Source organism: Pagrus pagrus (genome assembly GCF_965226575.1).
Source record: "Pagrus pagrus genome assembly, chromosome: 11".
NCBI lineage: Eukaryota > Metazoa > Chordata > Actinopteri > Spariformes > Sparidae > Pagrus > Pagrus pagrus.
In genome coordinates this window covers 1,476,866-1,497,964 of record NC_140195.1, presented here as the reverse complement: position 1 = coordinate 1,497,964, position 21,099 = coordinate 1,476,866, and the positions used below count along the sequence as shown (strand labels likewise).

Sequence of the window (21,099 nt, the reverse complement as noted above, 5' to 3'; positions counted from 1 at the left end):
AACAGCAGACTCACCTGTTCCTGCTGGACGTCCTCTGCGTCAGGTCTCACCGCGTTTTCTGCATCGGTCTCCCGCCGTGTCTCTCTCCGGCTCCCGGCTCTCCTCGGCTCTCTCTCCCGGCTCCCCCCGGTCTCTCTCCTCGGCTCTCTCCCGGCTCTCTTCGTGTCTCTCTCCCGGCTCCCCCCGGTCTCTCTCTCCGGCTCTCTTCGTGTCTCTCTCCCGGCTCCCCCCGGTCTCTCTCCCGGCTCTCCTCGGGTCTCTCTCCCGGCTCTCTCCATGCGCTCTCCCGTCTGCGTGGCGCTGTTTGTTTGGCTGCTGAGCGATGCGGCGGCTCATCAGTTCACCGAGGAGGAGATGGCCGCTGTCAGGTAACACACACACACACACACACACACACACACACACACACACACCACTACAAGTCAAAGTACTGAATGAGTTGTCTGTCCTACTGAAACACACTGCTGAGTGAAATGTTCCCTGTCAGCAGAGATCCAGCTGTAATCTTCACTTTGTGGAGGTCTCAAATAACCAACGTGAGGGGAGACTTGTGGAAGCCCATTTCTGCCAGTTAAAGGAAAAAAATGATAAAAACTAAGCTTGATGAAAATATATTTCCATTGTAAGTTATAATGATGAGCTAAAAGGTCATATTCATGAGATTAAACGTCTCCTTCAGTGTTTCCTCTACATTTTTTTGTAGCAGCGGTGGTCTAAGCTGGTAACCTAGCAACACTAGGGGGGTCCGGGGGCATGAAGTAACATTTGAAAAATGACCCTTTAAATGGTGACTACTGGTGAGATTTTGGAAAAAAATGTTGAGATTGAGACTTACACAATGAGTCTTATTCTTACAAGAGTAGCGTTTTGCCTCGGAGTGTGGACAGCAGGTCTGAGGGGGCTTCAGACAGCTCTGTCAAGTTTACCTAGCTAGCTGCTAGCAACTTTTAACGCAAGCTAGTGAAGCAGCTTTAATGTGGTTGCTTATAAACTGAACAACATCAGTCAGACCAGGAATCAGGATCTGCACATTTATTCCCTATGCGGCAGCGAGAGACACGGTCAGTACACACAGGCTGTCAGAGCTCAGTCTCCTGCAGCAGGTCGTTAAATAAGCAAATGAGGGTAACATCTCCGTCAAATTTACCAAAATAAACGGCGGTTTTCACCGACCAAAACAAACGTAAATATTCAGCAGTGTGTTAGCAATGATATTGTTACGTTTATATACAGTTTAAGACAAAATAACTTATGCTAACTTAACCAACAGACAGAGAGCATCACAACCATCTTACCAGCACAAAAGCCTCCCAAGTTTTGGCGGGAAGGTAAATAAGCTACGTGACCACAGCGTCTTCGTGTACCGTTAATTAAAGTCCCCCCCGCTACAACAGGTGACACGGAACCATGAAAACACTTATTCAAAATAACGCTGATTTCAGTCACTCAACTTAAACGGTCACTAGTAGAAATTATACAAATAGCGGTAATGACAATAGTAATCGATTTCAAGATAACTTAGGATGTGGTGCTTTCACTGTGTGCAACTTTGGCCCGTGATATTAAACCTACAAAAATCATGTCTTTTTTTGTTTTTTTTGGCGGCGCCGCTGCAGAATGCAAATAGAGGAGAAACAATCAGACAATTGATCAGGAATTACTTCGATAAACTACTCATTTAAATAATTGCCATTTTTTTGTCGTCATCCACATTATTTATTTTTTGTCTTTTACCTGAACACAAATCACTTAGTTTGTTTTCTCATGTAAAATCTTGACTGTAACCGTTGACCGTCCCTTATTTGTTATTTATTTTAAATCTGTCTTTAGAATAAAAGCAACAGAACAAGACAACCGACTGACTGACAGCAGAACACAAGGCAGGAAACACAGTTTAGGTTCAATAATAATAAATAAGAAGCAGATTTGTTCTGTTGTCGTCGATCTCACTGTGGAATAAAGTTTTTTTTGAATGATCACATTAGTCTACAAAACTGTTACCAAACAGTGTCCCTCTCTGTAAACTTCATTTTTCAGACAGCGCATCAAATCCATGTTCTACCACGCCTACAACAGTTACCTCGACAACGCTTTCCCCTACGACGAGCTCCGCCCCCTCACCTGTGACGGACAAGACACCTGGGGCAGGTGAGGTGACGTCATCATTTTAAATATTCAAGAGGTATAAAGATGAGCCTTGCATTAAAAACTGGGCCGCAGCAGAAAGAAGCAGATGTTTTTGAAATTAGCGCTACAACAACCAGAGCGTCTCCAGATACTTCACAACGCTGCAACTCTGTGTTACTGTGAAGCTCCAGAAATGTTGTGGACTACGAGACTTCACCTGACTTTCATCAGCATGGAGGGAGGAGATGATGACTCTTGTTTAATAGTTGTATACTCTAAAACACTACACTTTCTTTAGCTGTAAATTCTGTTTCTGTGTAACTTTAAGATCAAGTTATATTTTGTGCATGATATTCAACATTTTGTCCTAAAAAAACCCTCCCCCTCCATCTTGTCTCTACAGTTTCTCGCTCACTCTGATCGATGCTCTCGACACTCTGCTGGTGAGATCTGATTTCTTTCCTGTGTTGGGCGTGATAAAGCGCCTGGCTGCGTTCAGGTCGCACGAAGAACGACAGGAGTCATGTTGTTGTTATAATGTGACATTTGTCAATGTTTCTCTGAAGGTTTTGGGAAACCACACAGAGTTTCAGCGCGTTGCGTCGCTCCTGCAAGACACCGTGGACTTTGACATCGACGTCAACGCCTCCGTGTTCGAAACCAACATCAGAGGTACGGAGGAGGTGGATTAACCAATCAGGAGTTACCTTTCTGTGTCTCAGTGAAATTTAGTAGTCAAACTGTGTGTGTGTGTGTGTGTGTGTGTGTGTGTGTGTGTGTGTGTGTGTGTGCAGTGGTGGGTGGTCTCCTGTCGGCTCACCTGTTGGCAGGTAGGGCAGGGATGGAGCTGGAGCCCGGTTGGCCCTGTTCAGGACCGCTGCTTAGGATGGCTGAGGACGCCGCCAGGAAGCTGCTTCCTGGTATGAAAACGCACACACCAGTCAGATCGGACGAATCAGAATCAGGCTTATTGCCAAGTAGGCGTCCACACACAAGAGGTTTGTCTTGTGTTTAACAGTCCCAGTAAACAAAGTCAGAGGAAAATAAAAAGCAAGTCCTGCAGAAGTGAAGGACTTAAAAGGTGCTAGCTTCCGTCTAGTAAGCTCAGTTAGCCGTGCAGCTACTGGTCCATACTGGAAGGAGTGTTACATTGTTAGCACAGGAGCCTTGGGCTGGGGCTAGCTGGTTAGCATGCTAACTTCAGTAACACAATACAGGGACATCATAACGTCAAAACTCTTAATTCTTCACATGTTCTTGATAATTTTTAAATGTTTTCAACTTACATTTTTAACTTATGCACAAGATATTTGTCTAAAAACTGAAGTGGATAGAATTCACAGGATATTGACTTAAGATAGGACAGAAAAATGAAATTGAAAATACCCACAGGAGATGAGCAGAACCAGTTTATAGAGTTAATTGTGTTTTCCCAGACAGCAACCTCAATAAACTCGAGCTGATCCCGGGACCAGACTGACCCGGAGCTCTCAGGGCTCCTGGTTTTAGACTCTCAGTGAGTCTCCATCTCTTATCTTAAAACACTCTGCGGAGATGTTTATCTGTTGGTGTATTTTCCAGCCTGGGGTTTTAGAGGCTGATGGTTTCATCTGATCTCATATTCCATCTCTCCACAGGTTATTTCTCACACGAGTGCTTAAGATTAAACAAAACGTCTCCTTACATACATTTAACATGATTTTCTTCTCACAAGTTTTTCACTATTTGTCACAGTTGTCTGACATTTCAGAGTCTAAATACATCAGCGGATTCCTTGAAAGAAAAGAAACTGACACATGAATTAATCCTGAATATGTGTGTTGCACCACTAGACGTCTGGCCCTGCGCTGTGTGCTGTAGTTTTCCAGCTCTGACGTGTTGTATAAATGATCGTAGCGTTCCAGACTGCCACCGGCATGCCGTACGGTACGGTGAACCTCCTGAATGGCGTCAGTCCCACTGAAACCCCCGTCACTTGTACGGCCGGCGTGGGAACCTTCATCCTGGAGTTCGCCACGCTGAGCCGACTAACAGGAGACGAGACGTTTGAGAACGTAGCCCGCCGAGCCCTGAGGGCCCTGTGGAAGACCAGATCTGACATCGGCCTGGTAACGTAGCTCCATCGTGCACAAGAAAACTGCCTCTTAGCTTAATTTTTGTATATTTTAACTACGTGTCAAAACATATAAATGTCATTACAAAACAGAACTGATGATTTTCAGCTTATAACGGAGGAGGCAGAAGGAATAGAAGAAGTTAAAAGATACAGATTTGAGATTTTAAGAAGAAAGAAGTGACACATAGAAAGAAAAACCCCAAAAGGAAATGAGAGAAGATCTGATCCAAAAACTCTTTCTTTGGACACCTGTCTCTGTCTCTCTCTCATACCTGTCTGTCTGTCCGTCGCCGTGCAGGTGGGTAACCACATTGACATCCTGTCTAAGAAGTGGGTGGCTCAGGATGCTGGAATCGGAGCGGGAGTCGACTCGTACTTTGAGTACCTGGTGAAAGGAGCCATCATGCTGCAGGACGAGGAGCTGCTCCACATGTTCCTGGGTAACACTCAGACAGAGGAAGAAGGAAAAACCAAACGTGTCCCAGCTGAGAGCTTCTTCATCATCCTCATTTACGTCAACGTGATGCCTTTTTCTTCTCAGAGTATGATCGAGCCATTCAGAACTACACCCGATTTGACGACTGGTACCTGTGGGTCCAGATGCATAAAGGGACCGTCTCCATGCCTGTTTTCCAGTCTCTGGAGGCCTTCTGGCCCGGCCTGCAGGTACACACACGACACAGAAAACACACACTAACACTTAACCCTTATTTTCTTAACTCAAAGATATAATATGTGAGATTTCTGCATTAAAATGTCTAAAAACAACTCGACCTTTGTTCTACATGTTGTTGAGTTGTGTTCTTACATTATCTTGTTTTATATATATGTTTCCAACAAACCAGAAACATCCTCAAAGTAACAGTGAGTGTCATCAGGTCAGAGAGAGGAAGGAGGTCGGAGAACGAGACGAAACAAAACATTTGTGTTTGAGTTGAGGTGAAGCTCTGAGTGAAGTCAGCACTCAGCAGAGACTCTGGTTCTGGTTCTGGTTCTCTGTCTCCTCTGTGTAACGTTACGTTCATGAAGTAAAGTCCATTTCCCCTCCAGCTCCAGTCAGCAGTCAACAGTACAGAACCTGGAGGTCACCTCCGGATCACTGCTGCAGTCAGGCTGATAAACAGGAGTGAAGATAAATCCACTTTTTAATCCCACAAGTTACAAAGTAATCTCTGAGCTCTCCTCCCGTTGGATCAGAACAGGATCAGAACAGAATCTGATGAGACTCCAGGTGTTTATTCCTCCAGGAGGTCTGGATCTGAGCCCTCTGCTCCGCCCTCACGCAACACTGCAAACAAACATCTTCTGTTTTGTTTGATTGAGAGCCTCCTAGTGGCAGAAATTACCTTCGTACATTTAAGCATGCAGACCAATGCATACTCAGAAAAATGAGGTTTTCAGGATACTTTAAATTGTATTAATTCCCTGTGTGTGTGTGTGTGTGTGTGTGTGTGTGTGTGTGTGTGTGTGTGTGTGTGTGTGTGTGTGTGTGTGTGTGTGTGTGTGTGTGTCAGTCTCTCTTGGGGAACCTGGACAGCGCGGTGAGAACTTTCCAGAATTATTACTCGGTGTGGAGACAGTTTGGAGGTCTGCCGGAGTTTTACAGCATCCCTCAGGGTTACACTGTGGACAAGAGGGAGGGATACCCACTGAGACCAGGTCGGCCCACCAGTGTTTTGGTTTGTTAAATCAAAGCCTTCACTGTGATGGATCTTTTATTTTGAAAACCTCTGGGTAGTGACAGAGCAGCGAATGAATGACTTCAGTGAGTTTCTCCCTGATGAACCAAACACTGTGACCAGACTAACAGTTCATGTTTCTGTGTTGATTTGTTCCAGAGTTAATAGAGAGTGCCATGTACCTGTTCAGGGCGACAGGTGACCACACCTACCTCCAGCTGGGCCTCGATGCTCTGGAGTCCATCGAGAGGATCGCCAAGACGCCCTGCGGATACGCTACCGTAAGATCTGTCCGTCCGATCGTAAAGCCTTTCTCAGAGACCGAACTTTAGCCTGACGCTTGTTTGGCAGTCCCTCTAGGAGGTTGTGATTCTGGCGATTGCAATAATAAACATAAATTCGACCGATACCTGTGGATTCTGCACAACCTTGCAGTCACGCAACCTTTCTGCAAATTTGACCAATCTGTAGTTTCCAGAGAATTTCACAAACCGTAGCTGCCTCCCGCCCAAAACGTTATTCATGTACGCCAGCAAACAACGAAGACTCAGACACGAGACAAACGTCCAACATTCACCAGCTAAAACTGCTGCTCAAGACTGAAGGCTCCTCTGATATTCTGCATGGAAGTTTGGGTAAACCATTTCACACCACGGACACTCGAGTGAAGATGATTAAATATATATGTTACATAGTTTAGGAATAAAAAGTCTCAACAGACACTGATGCAGACTGACGCTAAAATATCTGCAACAAACGATTGTTAATTATTAATCTTGATTATTTATTTGAGTGGACTGTTTGAAAATAGTGATAAATATCAATTATAAAAAGAGCTCATCTTTAAAATTAGAGAAGCTGCAACCAGCAAATGTTTGCTTGATAAATGCTTTAAACAATCAGTGAATTATTGAAAATCCCTTTCCTGTTCAACTAATCAATGAATTGATGATTCGACACAATAACTTTGTGTATATAAAATATCTGGGTTGAAATATTTTCCTCTTATGACTTTGAAACAAAAACAAAATAAAAATCTTTTAAATGATATTTGGATCTGATCTTTAACGTGTTGCGTTCAAATCTTCCTGCAGGTTAAAGACCTGCGAGACCACCAGCTGGACAACAGGATGGAGTCCTTCTTTCTCGCTGAAACCATCAAGTACCTGTACCTGCTGTTTGACCCCGCCCACTTCCTGCACGGCGGGGGGGCGGAGGGGGACGGCTCCTGGGAGGAGGGAGGCGAGGGAGGGCGGTGCATTTTGGGGGCGGGGGGGTTCATCTTCAACACAGAGGCTCACCCTCTCGACCCGGCGGCGCTGTACTGCTGCAGCCGCCACGCCCGGGACCGACAGGAGCTCCGAGACATCCTGCTCAGCCTGTCGCAGCCCGCGGAGAAGAAGCCGAAGCCGCCCACCGAGCAGACCGAAGGCCCTCCCGCCGGCCAATCAGAGAGCATCGCGCTAAAAGCAGGAGAGAGGAAGACGCCGCCCCTGCTGTCCTGCCCCGTTCAGCCCTTCAGCGCTCGACTGTCCATCCTGGGACAAGTTTTCACCGATAACACCTGACGCTCACAGTCCCGACCGCCTGTTCACACGTAACACGAATAACTCTGTTCTTTGCTGTCGTGTAAAAAAACTGTTTCTTTTTCAACATGTCAGCCTGCAAATAACTTCGATAAACAGCCACAAGTGGAGTTACGTGGTTCCCATTTCCAAACCAGTTTAACTGGGAGGGAAAAAAAATCATTCCATGAAGGAACTCAGGACCAGAAAACCACCGACTGACCGACTCTGTCGACTCTGTTGCTGTAATTTAAACTGAAGGTGAAATATATTTTATTTATTGGAAGTGCTGGTTGTGTGATGTGTCATATCTTTATTTGTTCACTGTCAGCATGTAGCTGTTGTCTTCATACTGAAGGATGAAGAAGAAAATAAATTCTTATTAAGTTTAAATCAGAAGAATCTAAAATCCTGCTTGGATTCATTTTAAATGTTTAATAGTTAAAGGAACAGTTCACCAAAAAATGTAAATCAGTCAGTATCTCCTCCCCTCATGCTGATGGAGAATCAGTAGTCCACCAAACATTTCTGGAGCTTCACAGCAAAACAGCTGAAGTAGCCGGAGACTTCTCGTCCGGTGTGATCTAATCCCAGAGATCCCAAATTGATTTGAAAAGACATTATTTACGTGCTCAAGCTTGTGCACTGACTTAGCAGCAGCTTATCGGCTACAATGAAGATCTCAGCTTCAAAAAAGGTGTAAATGTCCATGTGAACACTGCACCACCGTCCAAAAACTAAACTTACTTCAAACAGAAACAACTTTTCAGCTCCTCCTCTCCCAGTGTTTCCCTGCAGCTCCTGTCCACAGCAAAAAACAACCATAACAATCTCAGTGTGATCCAGAAACTCTGATCTCAGGTCTGTAAACTCAGTCAAGCAGCTGGTTGCATTAATCAGTCATCAGGTTCTGAAGCGTCTCTGGTCTCGGTGCTGAGAGGAGACACAGATCAACAGGGGAACAGACTTTGACACGACACCGGAGCGTCTCCATCCAGTGAACGTCCGTCTGTTCACTCTTGTTTCACCTCAGTTTCTATCACTCTCCCTCTTCACCTCCTTCACCTCCTCTATCAGCTGCTTCTCAGATCGAGACCGGGGAACATGATGCCTCTTCCTGGTTCGGTTACAGGGACCGAATACTTGGATGATGTCATTTTTCTATAGACGTCACACTGTGACATCAGTATTTACTTCAGAGTGAGAAGTTGAAGCTAAAAAGTTGTCTACTACCAGTTTAAATATCTGTTTCACTGCAGCTGTGTGTGGTTTGTTGTACGTAACTGACATCAGGCAGCTTCTCACATGAAGTGACGAGGACGTCGATGCGACAGTCACTGGTTTTAACCCTTGAGGTGAATCATAGTGGACAAGATGTCCGGACAAAAAGACATGATGGTGACGCTGACCTCTTCACCTACAACATGGCGGAGGGACGGTGAAACAGAGGAGCGCTCACGGTCGACTCTTCTTCCTCTTGAACACAACACAGCCAGTATCTACACACAGCTTCAGACACCATGTTTGTGTACATTCACAAAGTTGGTCCCTTGTTTGACGTCACTCAGGTCATGAAAGACGGCGAGCTACACCTGGATGGGGTCCAACGTGTAGTCTGTCGTGTCAGTCTATAATCTATAATCACCTGATCTGACACGGTGTGCAGCCTGAGCCGCATATTTCAACCCGCTCTGATAAAGAAGATCAAGAGACGGTTAAAAGCTTCGAAAACACACCTTGTGTTGAGATCATTCATCATGCCAACTGATCCTGAGGTCAAAAATGAATCTCACACACACACACACACACACACACACACACACACACACACAGGGGTTTTAATATGAACTGTGGCTGTAGTGGTGTAATTGTTCAGCGCTGCCAGGAGGGGGCAGTATATTGACTCTAACCAAAGTGTTGCATCCATCATCAGTTGAATCTGTGGCTCAGGACCCTGCAGGACCTCCAGAGACCGTTTTCAGAGCGTTTATCAGATGAATTACAAGATATAGAAATATTTTATATATATTTTCTCCACAGGTGCAGCCTTTGATCAGAGGAAGTAAAGATTATGGCAGCTGATGTGATGAGAACGCTCTGAACACTATCAGCAGTTCAAAGTTAGCATGAGCTAACAGTGAGTTCAGTCACATACAGTATTTTAAAGGAAATTAAACAGCACACCTGATGTCATGTAGTCCATCAGCGCCCACACACACCTGCCCTGAGTCTGTGTACATCTGTAAGAAGACAAGAAACACACAACACACACATGAATACTCACACAATCTCCACGTTCATATGAATTCCTGCATTAATCTCCAGTGTGTCTGAACCACTCGGCTAAATTACAGACTGATTAATGAGCACGCAGTGTTGGAGGAGATGAGTCAGATCATGGTTCTTATAAATGTTTACAACCACAGAAAACAGCAGAGACGCTCGGTCCTCAAGTCTCCTCACTGAGCCGCAGCAGCAGCCGCCAACTACCCTCATACTCTGATACTCTCATACCCACATACTCTCATACTATGATACTAAACTAATACCTCAACACGATATCTTTACTCCAGTATGACTTCTGGCTGGAAAGACAGACTCCAGGTGCTCCTACATGGAGCAGGAACTAAAGAAATACTTGAATTGGATTAAAAAGCCTTTATTCAAAACACGGCTACTTACAGAGCACTAAAACACCGACCGGGTTCGACCTGAAAGGTCTCCATCAGGGCACAAAATGGTGGACAAAGATCGGGCAAACACTTTCTGATCTTGTCGCGAGGTGTCATCCAGTCTCGATTGAGTGAAAGCAGGTGGTGATGTCACTGAATCCCGTGTTGAGGATGACACGCCTCCTCAGGTGTTTAAACACATCCTGCTCTGAAAGAACAACCGAACAATTACATCCATCCACAAAGATCCAATCCGTTATTTAAATAATGGGGTACAAATATATATCTATAGGCCCGAGTGTTTAAACCTTCTCTATCTAACGGTGCTGAATGTTTTTAGGATCAAGAGTACGAGGTCAGTCATATTTGTCATTTTAAAGGTCAGGCGTGTGATCAGTCTCCTCATTTAAACCGAGATGTACGACTGCATCGGGTTTAAAAAACCCAGAAAGTTTCTCTTTGGAGACGTACGCATGTAAACCTTCTGTTCTCGATGAGGACTCATTGGTATTCTTTGCCTCTCTGAAGTGTTCACGGGTCACGGAGACTTCTGGGTGTGTTTTTCATTAAACGTGAACAGTGTTAATATTCAGGGACAGGATCCGAGTCCATCCTCTCAGAAACTGACCGACAAAGCAACTCAGACGTTGGTGCTGTTGCTGAACGGAGCTTCACTCTCTCCCTCGGTTTGTTCTGTTCCTGAAGCGTGAAGCAGAACTCTCCGGTTCTGTTCGTCATTTAGCTTCAGCAGAAATCCCCTCCTCCATCATTCAGGGTGGGACTCCCTCTCTCCTCATCCTGTCCTGGTTCCTCCTCTCCTTGTTTCCTCCCTCCCTTCTCATCTACCTCATCTTTTCTTCTCCTCTCCTCGTATTCTCTCCATCTTCCCCCCTCCTGCTGTCTCGATGGGTGTGGTTCCTCCTTTTGTTTGACCTTTTCATTGCTCCTCCATCTCTCCTCCTCCCTCCGTATCTCCTTCCTCTCCCTCTGTCCCTCGATTCTCTTACGTCTCTTAAAATCTTTATTGTCATCACCATCTCTCCTTTTTCACCCCAACAACTCCTCCTTTCCTCTTTACTTTCCTCGGCTCTACTTGTATTTCAGTCTCAGTTGTTTTTACTCCCAAACCTCTTTTTTCTTCCTCCTCCTTCAGCGTCTCCTTTTCTTTTCTCACACTATCATTTTTCTTCCTCCAAACATTTTAACACTACAAAACTTCACCATCCCCTTCCTTCCTTCCCCCCTCTCCTCTCCTCTCTCCTCCTCTCCTCCTCTCCTCTCCTCTCCTCCTCTCCTGTCCTCTCTCCTCCTCTCCTCCTCTCCTCTCTCCTCCTCTCTCCTCCTCTCCTCTCCTCTCCTCTCCCCTCCTCTCTCCTCCTCTCCTCTCCTCTCCTCTCCTCTCTCCTCTCCTCTCTCCTCACCTCCTCTCCTCTCCTCTCTCCTCCTCTCCTCTCCTCTCCTCTCTCCTCCTCTCCTCTCCTCTCTCCTCCTCTCCTGTCCTCTCTCCTCCTCTCTCCTCCTCTCCTCTCCTCTCCTCTCCTCTCCTCTCCTCCCCTCCTCTCCTCTCTCCTCCTCTCCTCTCCTCTCCTCTCCTCTCCTCTCCTCTCTCCTCCTCTCCTCCTCTCCTCTCCTCTCTCCTCTCCTCTCCTCTCTCCCCCTCTCCTCTCCTCTCTCCTCCTCTCTCCTCTCCTCTCCCCTCTCTCCTCTCCTCTCCTCTCCTCCCCTCTCTCCTCTCCTCTCCTCTCCTCTCCTCTCCTCTCTCCTCCTCTCCTCTCTCCTCCTCTCTCCTCCTCCCCTCTCCTCTCCTCTCCTCTCCTCTCCTCTCCTCTCCTCTCCTCTCTCCTCCCCTCCTCCTCCTCCTCTCAGGGTGTGTTTCTGGATCTGTCTGCTGATGACTGAATCATGAGTAACTGCTGTGAGTTTATACTTGAGTTCGTTCCAAACCCGTCTTATAAACAGATTAGATACCTCGTGCTCCTGTGTTCACTCTGCTGTCACTCTGCTTGATTCAGCTCCATCTCTGTTATTTAACCTGTTTGATTTTGTTTTAACGTCACACTAATTTAAGCAGAAGTGATCGTGAATCCGTTTCTCCTGCTTTGCTGAGTGACAACAGGTGCAATGGAGGGCCAATGGCTGGACAGGGCCGTAGATCGGCATCGACCCAGCAGCATGACCGGTATCTGCTCCTTTGTGCGAGGAGGAACCTGAGGAGCACTGCCAAAATGACCTACAGCAGGCTACTGGTGAGCATGTTTTGGACCAAACCCCTCTAGTGGGCCCTGTGCTCACAGCCCAGCACCATGCAACTCGATTGGTCTTCACGAGGGAACACCAGAGTTGGCAGGTCCACCACTGGCGCCCCGTTCTCCTCACAGACGAGAGCAGGTTCACACTGAGCACATGTGACAGGTGTGAAAGAGTGTGGCGACGCCGTGGTGAACGTTAATGTGCCCGTAACATCATCCAGCAGGACCGGTTTGGCGGAGGGTCAGTGATGGTCTGAGGAGGCTCATCCATTGCCAGACCTTACGCTGGTGCGGCGGGCCCTGAGTTCCTCCTGGTGCGGGACAATGCCCGACCTTGCAAGACTGTGTAGGCAGTTCCTTGATGGAGGGATGTTATGTATCGGTGCCACCACAGACTGTCCAGGAGCTCACTGATGCCCTGATCCAGGTTCTGGGAGGAGATCCACCAGCACACCATCAGCGGACTCATCAGGAGCATGCCCAGACGCTGTCAGGAGTGACTACCGAGTCACATTATGAGTTGGATCAGCCTGTGATTTAAATGTTTTACGTTGATTTTCGGTGTGATTTTGGATCCAGCCCTCAGTGGGACGATGACTTTGGTTTCCATTGAACCTTGTTATGTCATTTTGTTATTTGATCATCAAGATCTGATGTGTGATTAAAGTTTTCCCTTTTGGGTGGTTGTCTTGCTTTTGTCTCTTAAAGCAGGTGAAACTGATTCATAATGACTTGTGCTTCCTAAATGCACAGACTGATCCCTGATGAGTAACTGACTTGCTGCTCCCTTTTTTGAGCAGTGTTTATAAAAACTATCACTGCAAAAAAATGTACATTTAAAGCCATTTTACAAAGTTCACACCTGCACGCTTTGGATAGTTTTTCACAGTATTCTACTTTGAATCATTTTGCACTCGTTCACTGTTGTTATGAGTGTTACTTGAACAAACCTTCAGGCCTGTCTGCTGGCTCACGAGCTTCTCTGCTCTCCACTCTGACTGATGATAACAGTAAGAGGAACACATGGTGATGCAATCTGCCTCAGCTGCTCTGCTTCCTGTCGGACTGAAGTCAGTCAGTGGGGATTTCCTGCAGCTAAGTCTGAGTTTTCTTCTCCTCTAAGAATTTAAAGTCCAGTGAAACGGACTTCTCAATCGTAAATTTAGACCATTTAAGCTGCATCCCTGACACCTACTCGGCTCTGCTCGACACCTCGGAGCCACGTCGCAGCTGCAGGTGCTTGAAGCTAGCCGTTTCCCCCTTCTTCCAGGCTTTATGCTAAGCTAGGCCGCCCCCGTCTCTGTAACACACAGACCTGAGAATGATATAAACATGTCACCCTCGAAAAGAAAGATTTCTGCGAGTGTTGAACTGTTCCTTTAATAGAGTTGAAGTAGAGTAGGAGGAACGTGAGACTTCTGATGCTTATTTGTCTTATACGCTTATTAAACTCTCCAAATGTATCCAAGACTTCTAAATCTTGTGACGTCTTTACAGTTACCTCATTTATTTCAACACTTTCCCAGACAGGAGGAGCTTCCGTTCTTTTAGCCTGCGTCTCTTTTAATTAACGGTGGTGTCCAGAGTCCCAGAGTCACTTTGCTGTTTCTCCTCCCAGCTGGTCCTTGGAGTATTGTCTCCACTCCGAGGAGATTTACCAACAAGTCTCAAGTCCCAGTCACAGATCTCAACATGGAAACCTGTGGGCCATCACCCTTTCGTTTCCGTTTTGTCTGCGAGTCGTACTCTCGTGTGTGACTCGTGTTGGTTTGTTCTTTGTGTCTTTATGAATATGTTACGGGGCATTCAGACCAAACGAGAGGCGAATCATGTGCGCGTCTAGATTTCATACAAAGTGACATTTGTGTGAGAGGCCTGTCGACGTTGACATTCACACTGACGTCATGCCGTTAACGTCGCTGATGACCGGACATTCACTGATCGCGGCCGTTTGCAGACACCCAAAGCTGAACGATGACACATCTACTCGTACCGAGACAGAAATAAAAAAAGGAGCTGGCGTGGAGGAAAATTGAGTGAGGAAGTCTGGCTCCCTGGTAAGTCTTGAAATGTATCTCAGCACAGCATAGCTCTGATCGATCCGGACTACATCCAGGGAACGAGCTTTTTAAAAGTTGTTTTGCTTGTTGTCTGGCCGACAGACCTGACGGAGCACGAACTCAGGCTTCTCACAAGGCCTGAAAGAAAACTTTAACCAGTAAGAACACTGCCAGAGATCAGAGCAGTGACACCACGGGACAGCAGTCAGACCAGTGGACCCAGTCAGACCCCAGCGAAACCAGAACCCCAGGTCTCTGAGCACTGGGCGACTTTCTGCCGACCGAGCGTTCGTTCGGTTGTGAAGGTTCGACATCATCTCTAAGGAGTGGTCAACTTCCTGTAGCCATGACATCATCACGGAGCACGTGCAGTGGAGCCAGGTCCAGGAACAGATGATGATGGTGATAATGGGACACTCGTTAAACACACACACACACACACACACACACACACACACACACACAGGCCATGCTACACTATATGCTGCACTGCTCAGATGTTGCATAATGTTAGCATGTGTGTGTCAGATTTGGCTCTAGATCCCCGAACTAATCATACTCTGAAGGGCTAAGAGGGTCCACACCCTGCACACACACACACACACACAAACACACACAATCATCTGTTAGCCATTAGCAGCCAGTCAGTGACAACAGAATCACATGGGCTGGGCTGAGTGCACTCACACACAATCACATACTATTCACATGATGTATGGATCTGTGTGTGTGTGTGTGTGTGTATGTGTGTGTGCTTGTGCGTGCATGTGTGTGTGTGTGTGTGTGTGTGTGTGTGCGTGCATGTGTGTGTGTGTCAGGCCCATCACTGTGCAGCTGTATGAGGTATGGAGGATTTAACGCTCGGCCCAGTTTAAAATCAGTCCCAGTATTTGGCTGAAGGGGAATTCCAGTCGGATCTCCTCCCTCTCCTCGGCTCTATTATTTCATCGCTGCTCTTTTTACTTCTTTATTCTTGTCTTGTGTCTCTTTTCCTGTGCAAACCGCTCTGCTGTCCGGATATTTCTTCTCTCTCTGACCCTCACTTTCTGATCTTACCTTCTCCTGATGCTCAGAGGAGCGTTTCCTCCTCGTTAACAATCATTTTCCTCAACGCTTCAATTCAGCTTCTCAGAGGATCGACGACTTTGATCAAGTATATATATCGATTTTCCACCTGATGGACCTCAGCAATTCCAGTTAAGGCGGGAAATACAATCCCTGTAAACTGGTGTCCTCCCAGTTGGCTCAGTCCAGAACACGTCCAAAGGGAAGCATCTTGATTAGAGGCTGAGCCATCAACCGGCATCAGAGCGAACTGTCAGAGCAAATACAGCAAAGAAACAACTTACAACAGGATATTACAATGATCGCCACAGACATGTCAGTAGTTTACAGTCACAAAGGACAGAAAACTAAAAGAACTAAATAAAAAAGTGTCTTTAACTCCCCCAGACCACAGACAAACCTCGGTCCCACCAAAAGAGTTGTTCTCAGTCCGGATCAAACTGAGCCCTGGTTTTGGAAGGTTCAGACAATTACAGTAAGTTATGTCAGAACCAAGCCTCCAGGAAGAAGCCTCCAATGTAAGCTCCCATAAGCTTACATTGTGAAAGAAGAGTCGGTGTCACAGCCCCGAGAAACGACTCGTTTCACTGTCATAATTTAACCAACTAGTCCAACAGAATTTGGAAAGTCTAGACGAGCCGCACGATGAAATGATTTTATCCACAGTCACGTTAGTCGGCTGGGTCGGTGGAAGTCTCTAATGGGCCACACAACACGGAGGAACAGGTATTTACAAAGCCGGGAAGTCGAGCAGCTTTCATAGGAATGAACGGGGCTCCGTCTCCAACAAGGTCCAAAGTCCCTGCTCAGAACTGGAAATAATTAAAAATACACCAAAACAAAATGAGCATGGAGCACATGGGGAGAAGAGAGTAAGCTGAATGTTTAACTGACATTTGGTCCAACGACTTTAAAAGAGTCAACTGGAAAACACTCAACGAAGAAAGAGAGAGGATACGAGACAATTTCTCCTGTCAAACTGGGAGACAGAGTGCAGCTCATCCCACCAACAACACTGGAAAGGTCTGCTCACATGATTGCACCGTGTAACAAAAACTAACCAGATGAAATGTTTACAGTGAACCCAAAGCATGAAACTTGGTCCGGACCTTCAGGTGTGAGAGCACCTTTAATCGCGGGGAGGTGGCTGAGCCCTGTCGCCTGTGGTGACTCCCCCCATGATCCAAGATCCCGGTCCAGGCGATCTCCAGTCGGGTGATCTCCACTAAATCCACAGCTAACTGAGCTAACTGAGCTAACTTGCTAACGGCAGCTGTCTACAGCCAAAGATACTGTGGCTACAGCAAAGAGCAGCGGTGGTCGGTTACTCTGGCGATGTGCTGCTGCCGTTGTTTTTGGAGCCACCATCGAATTCATCTTTAAAAAATGATGCCTTTTCTCACGACATAGATATCTTCAGATCTTCACTTGAGTCTCGTACTATATGTCGGTGTTTCAGAGCGACAACATAAAACAAAAAAGAACGAACACTTTCAGACTGAACATTTAAATAAAGACATTTATGGAGGAATAACTCTGCTGAATGTTCACAGTGTGAGCAGCTCGAGTCGGTGTCACTGAGGAGACTCACATCAGAGCGAACACGAGTAAACTTGTCTTTGGCCCATCTCCACCTTCCAGCTGGAGCAGACGGCCGGACGAAAGAACAAGCTGACACTGGACGCTCCAACTCCACCCTGAAACTCTCACTTATCTGGAAAAAAGATCTGACAGGATGCAAACTGTGCTGTCTGTCTGGTCTGGTCATTTGTCCTGTGAGTCTTATCTCGTTGTTTCTGCTTTGAAGCTTTGTTTCTGTTGTAAGAGACCTCGCTCTCAGCGTAGTTTGGTCCCGAATGTGTTAAAGGAGACGAGGACGGATGATTCAAAGCTTCCCGATCTCTTCAACTTGTATCTGAGACAAGACATGAATTCACTTTTCTTTTTAGGAATCAGTTTATTTAAAATGTCATTGTTAATTGTGCCAGTTTCTATAAAATGCTGATAAAAGTTTGTTTCGATCGTCTCCTGTTGTGAGTTCGATGGTTGATGGAGGATTAATCAAAGTCTCCAGAAGCCCCTGAGACCCCAGACTGATTTGGAAAGACACTATTTACACCTTCGATTGGCGGTCGAGCTCGTGCAGCTACGGTTCAGATTTCAGCGTACAAAAGGTGTAAATAACATATTTTCAAATCGATCTGGGATCTATGATCACAGCAGACGAGCTGTACGGAGCCGTTTTATATTTTTTGATTTAAATCAAATCCAGCTGCTTCAGTTGTTTAGCAGAATGATGCAACTCTGTTTTGCTGTGAAGCTCCAGAAATGTTTGGTGGACTTTAAAACGTCACCTGACAGTAAATAAAGATGAATTTTCAATTTCTGCTCATTTAAATCTGAATTCCTGCTCACGACCAGCAGGGGGCGACTCAAGTGGTTTCAAAAAGAAGCCTCATCGTATGTAAGCTTATGAGCAAATGACCCGACAGTTTCCTGGTGTGTTCATTGTCTCAGTCACTACTTTCAAGTCTTCCTCCTGACAGCTTCATGTTCATTTTGTAAATAATGGTTGTTTTTTGCGTGTATGGTTCAGGGCGTGGCTACCTCGTGAAGTCCATTACACGGTGTATCCTCAGGTTCTGAGTCAGATCCAAGCAGGATATCCTCCCCGGCTCCACCCGCTCATCCAAATCACTTCACCAAGATGGCGATAACAGTAACGCCAAACTCTTCAAAATGGTCGTCCACCAACCAACAGGTGACATCGCGTCAGGTTTACAGTCGAGCTAGCTGAGCCGACTGAAACTCACACAAACATGGACAAATCATCGATGCAAAAATAATTTCGACCCTCACACGACGACTTGAGCTGTCTGATGTGTGTGTGACGGCGAGGTCAGCACGCACATGTGCAGTGTTTCCCTGCAGATTGTCAACATGAGGCCGGCGTTACGGAGCGAACGGTGACCCACAGGATTCAGTTTCATACATTCACCCCCTCTGCTTCCTTTAAAACACACACACACACACACACACACACACACACACACACACACACACACACACACACACAGGCCGAAGAATGTGTTGTACAGTGAAATGTGAGCCTGTGGGTACAGCTGGGTGTGTGTTATGATGTGATGTACTTGGCTGGAGGAATGAAAACACAGCTTTAGCGAGTGTTCACACCGCGAGGCGCAGGCTCTAATTGCATCTGTGCACACACGCACACACACACACACACACACACACACACACATAAAAATGACAAATGTAACTTTTATATATTTATATCCAGCGTACGGCTCCTGCACATGTTCAGCTATATCATGTCTACTTATAGATGAGTGCATCCCGGCTCATACACATCTACTGTTACAGGATACATTTCAGTTCCCTTACAGGGGCAACATGTAAGATATGGCCACCCAGCTCCAAAAATATAGGGGGGTGGGCATCATAGCCGCTAACTGCTGCTCACTATTAATGTGTTGCCAGAACGACCACACGCGCTTTGGCTGAAAACAAACGCTGTGAAAGTGCCGGCGCCAAACAGAAAACAGCGAGTAGCGACAAGCTGCTGTGTCCCGACGATTCAGATTTTGTTTTACGATAAAAGAAGAGATCTGTGGCTTCACGCTGTACAGTGTCCGTCTCTCAGACACCTGATCACAGGTTAGTTAATGATGTCACTGAGTCAATGACACATGAGCCTGTAGACCGAAGTGAATAAAAGAAAAGCCTTTGTTAAGTTGTAACTTCAGTTTTTACTGTGAAAAAAGGCTCAACCATAAAACACCTGCTTTTAGAAAGGAGTCTGGTTGATCAGTGTGTCCACTCGACAGACCGCCAGGAGCCGAGGCTGTTTTAATGTAATAACACATTAATTTAGATAATCTTCCTTCTAATAATGAAGCTTGTAAACAGCATAAAGTAACATTGGAAGTGGAGCTAAACCGACCTGTTTCACCTCCTCTCAGCTCGGAGGCAGCGGCCGTTAAGTTAATCACAGCGGCTGTCAGGACAGCGCCACAGAGATGTAATGAGATTACAATAAAGTCACATTGGACAGATTATAAAACAGCAACATAAAGATGATGACAGGAGAATGAGCGGGACATTTAATAAGGTAGTCGTGTGCGTCAGGTCGGTCCACTGTGATGGAGACACAAGGACGTAGCACCCTGATGAGCTGTTCTCATCTGCACTCTACACTACCTTTGGCTGCATGCTACTAGCCGCCGTTAGCTGAGTTAGCTGAGCAGCCAAGTGGCTAGTTGGGGGGAGTCACCGCTCAGCAGCCTCCCAGTAAACACAGCTGGACACCAGACTGTTACAATATTTCCTTTCTTGACATTTTATAGTTTATTGTATTTACTTATTAGACATAAAACAACTGGTGCAACAGCTGAAACTACAGCAGAGCTTTACGATCAGACTATCATCTCCTGAGGTACAGAGTGGTCCTACAAGACAGGACGGGTTGGGGCTAGCTGGTTAGCATGCTAACGTCAGTAGACACCTCTCCAACACTTCTTCACGACCTGTTGATAATTTAAGTTGACTTTTTAAAACCATATCTGACATATCACCCCTTAAACTGATCACTTGAGCTGGAATTAAACAACTGCTAACAATTTAACTGCTAACTGTCAGTTAGCAAGCTCATTAGCTCAGTGGCTAATGGAACAAAGAGTTCAGTTATTTTGAAAGATGTATTTTCTCTGTCTAATAACTGTCTACAGTTTATTCTCCAACAGAGGACATGTGGATGATGTCACACGGCTAATAAGCCACCGTTAGCTTCCTCCATCTTGGACTCTACGGCTCTCGGTTCCTTCGAGGGTCACGATGTCAGGACAGCGTGCTGGATGGTCATGGACATGCGTGCAGGTTGACTTGACTCAACGAGACGCAGCGATTTAATTGAAGCCAGTTTCCAGCCGGCCTGTTGTCCTTCAGCAATAAACACATTTCCACATAAACAACACTGGAAAGCTGCGAGAGAAGGCGGCTTCAGACACTGTTTGACGATCTGACAAGCGAGCAGTGATCTAACTGTGCACCTGACGTTTCTCCTGACGCCGGAGAGGAGAAGACGTCTGATTTCTTATCGTCTCACCTCTTTGTTGTGTTCTCAGTGGGAGGATTCGAGGAAAAGATACATTTTTAGAGAAATGTGGAGACAATTAAAGGGATTTCACTCTGACGTCACTACATTCACAGTGGGAGCGCTGGAGTTGGCCGCTCGGTGTTATTCTGTCTGAAGGTTTTACTGCATTAAGAGAAGTTAAGTGGTCGTAGAAGGTTGAAATAGAGTCTTACCATCTGTTTCCTCCTGACATGTGAACATATCTGTTTCCCAGTCTCGATCGCCTCCCTCACATGTGTCACAGTGTCAAAGTGTTGCTGGGCCCCGTTATCCCAGTTTACTGGCCCCTGGGCCCAGTTTCTGTTTGTTGGGAACTTGTTACTTACAGATGTGACAGCTGTGACTCCTCCCTGTCCATGATGTGGTTCTCTCTTTATGGATCACAGATTTCAGATTTCGTCTTCTGGGCTG

At 46.2% G+C, this 21,099-nt stretch overlaps 2 protein-coding genes across 6 annotated transcripts in view; one reads left to right on the top strand and one right to left on the bottom strand.

Annotated features, from left to right (window-relative positions):
• Positions 1-278, bottom strand: part of LOC311264633 (C-type mannose receptor 2-like) — a gene marked incomplete at its 5' end in the record, with an annotated part of 51,376 nt that extends 51,098 nt beyond the window's left edge. Inside the window, one exon of one of the 3 annotated variants that reach the window (XM_084365654.1) lies at positions 15-278. In XM_084365654.1, the coding sequence (XP_084221780.1) occupies positions 15-278 (264 nt within the window). The remainder of the gene's footprint in view (positions 1-14) is intronic. The other 2 variants (XM_084365653.1, XM_084365655.1) reach the window with 2 other exon arrangements.
• Positions 257-7,778, top strand: edem2 (ER degradation enhancer, mannosidase alpha-like 2). Of its 3 annotated transcripts, none has more exons than XM_084365652.1 (11): positions 257-368; positions 2,038-2,148; positions 2,531-2,570; positions 2,694-2,799; positions 2,922-3,047; positions 4,024-4,235; positions 4,542-4,683; positions 4,785-4,909; positions 5,758-5,902; positions 6,082-6,203; positions 7,017-7,778. In XM_084365652.1, the coding sequence occupies exons 1-11, from the start codon at positions 277-279 to the stop codon at positions 7,488-7,490; spliced, it is 1,695 nt and encodes a 564-aa protein (XP_084221778.1). In that variant the 5' UTR covers positions 257-276; the 3' UTR covers positions 7,491-7,778. The 3 variants fall into 3 exon arrangements, with proteins under 3 accessions (XP_084221778.1, XP_084221776.1, XP_084221777.1); XM_084365650.1 differs by lacking the exon at positions 257-368 and adding an exon at positions 735-1,061; XM_084365651.1 differs by lacking the exon at positions 257-368 and adding an exon at positions 1,831-1,880.
• The last annotated feature ends 13,321 nt before the right edge of the window (positions 7,779-21,099 follow it).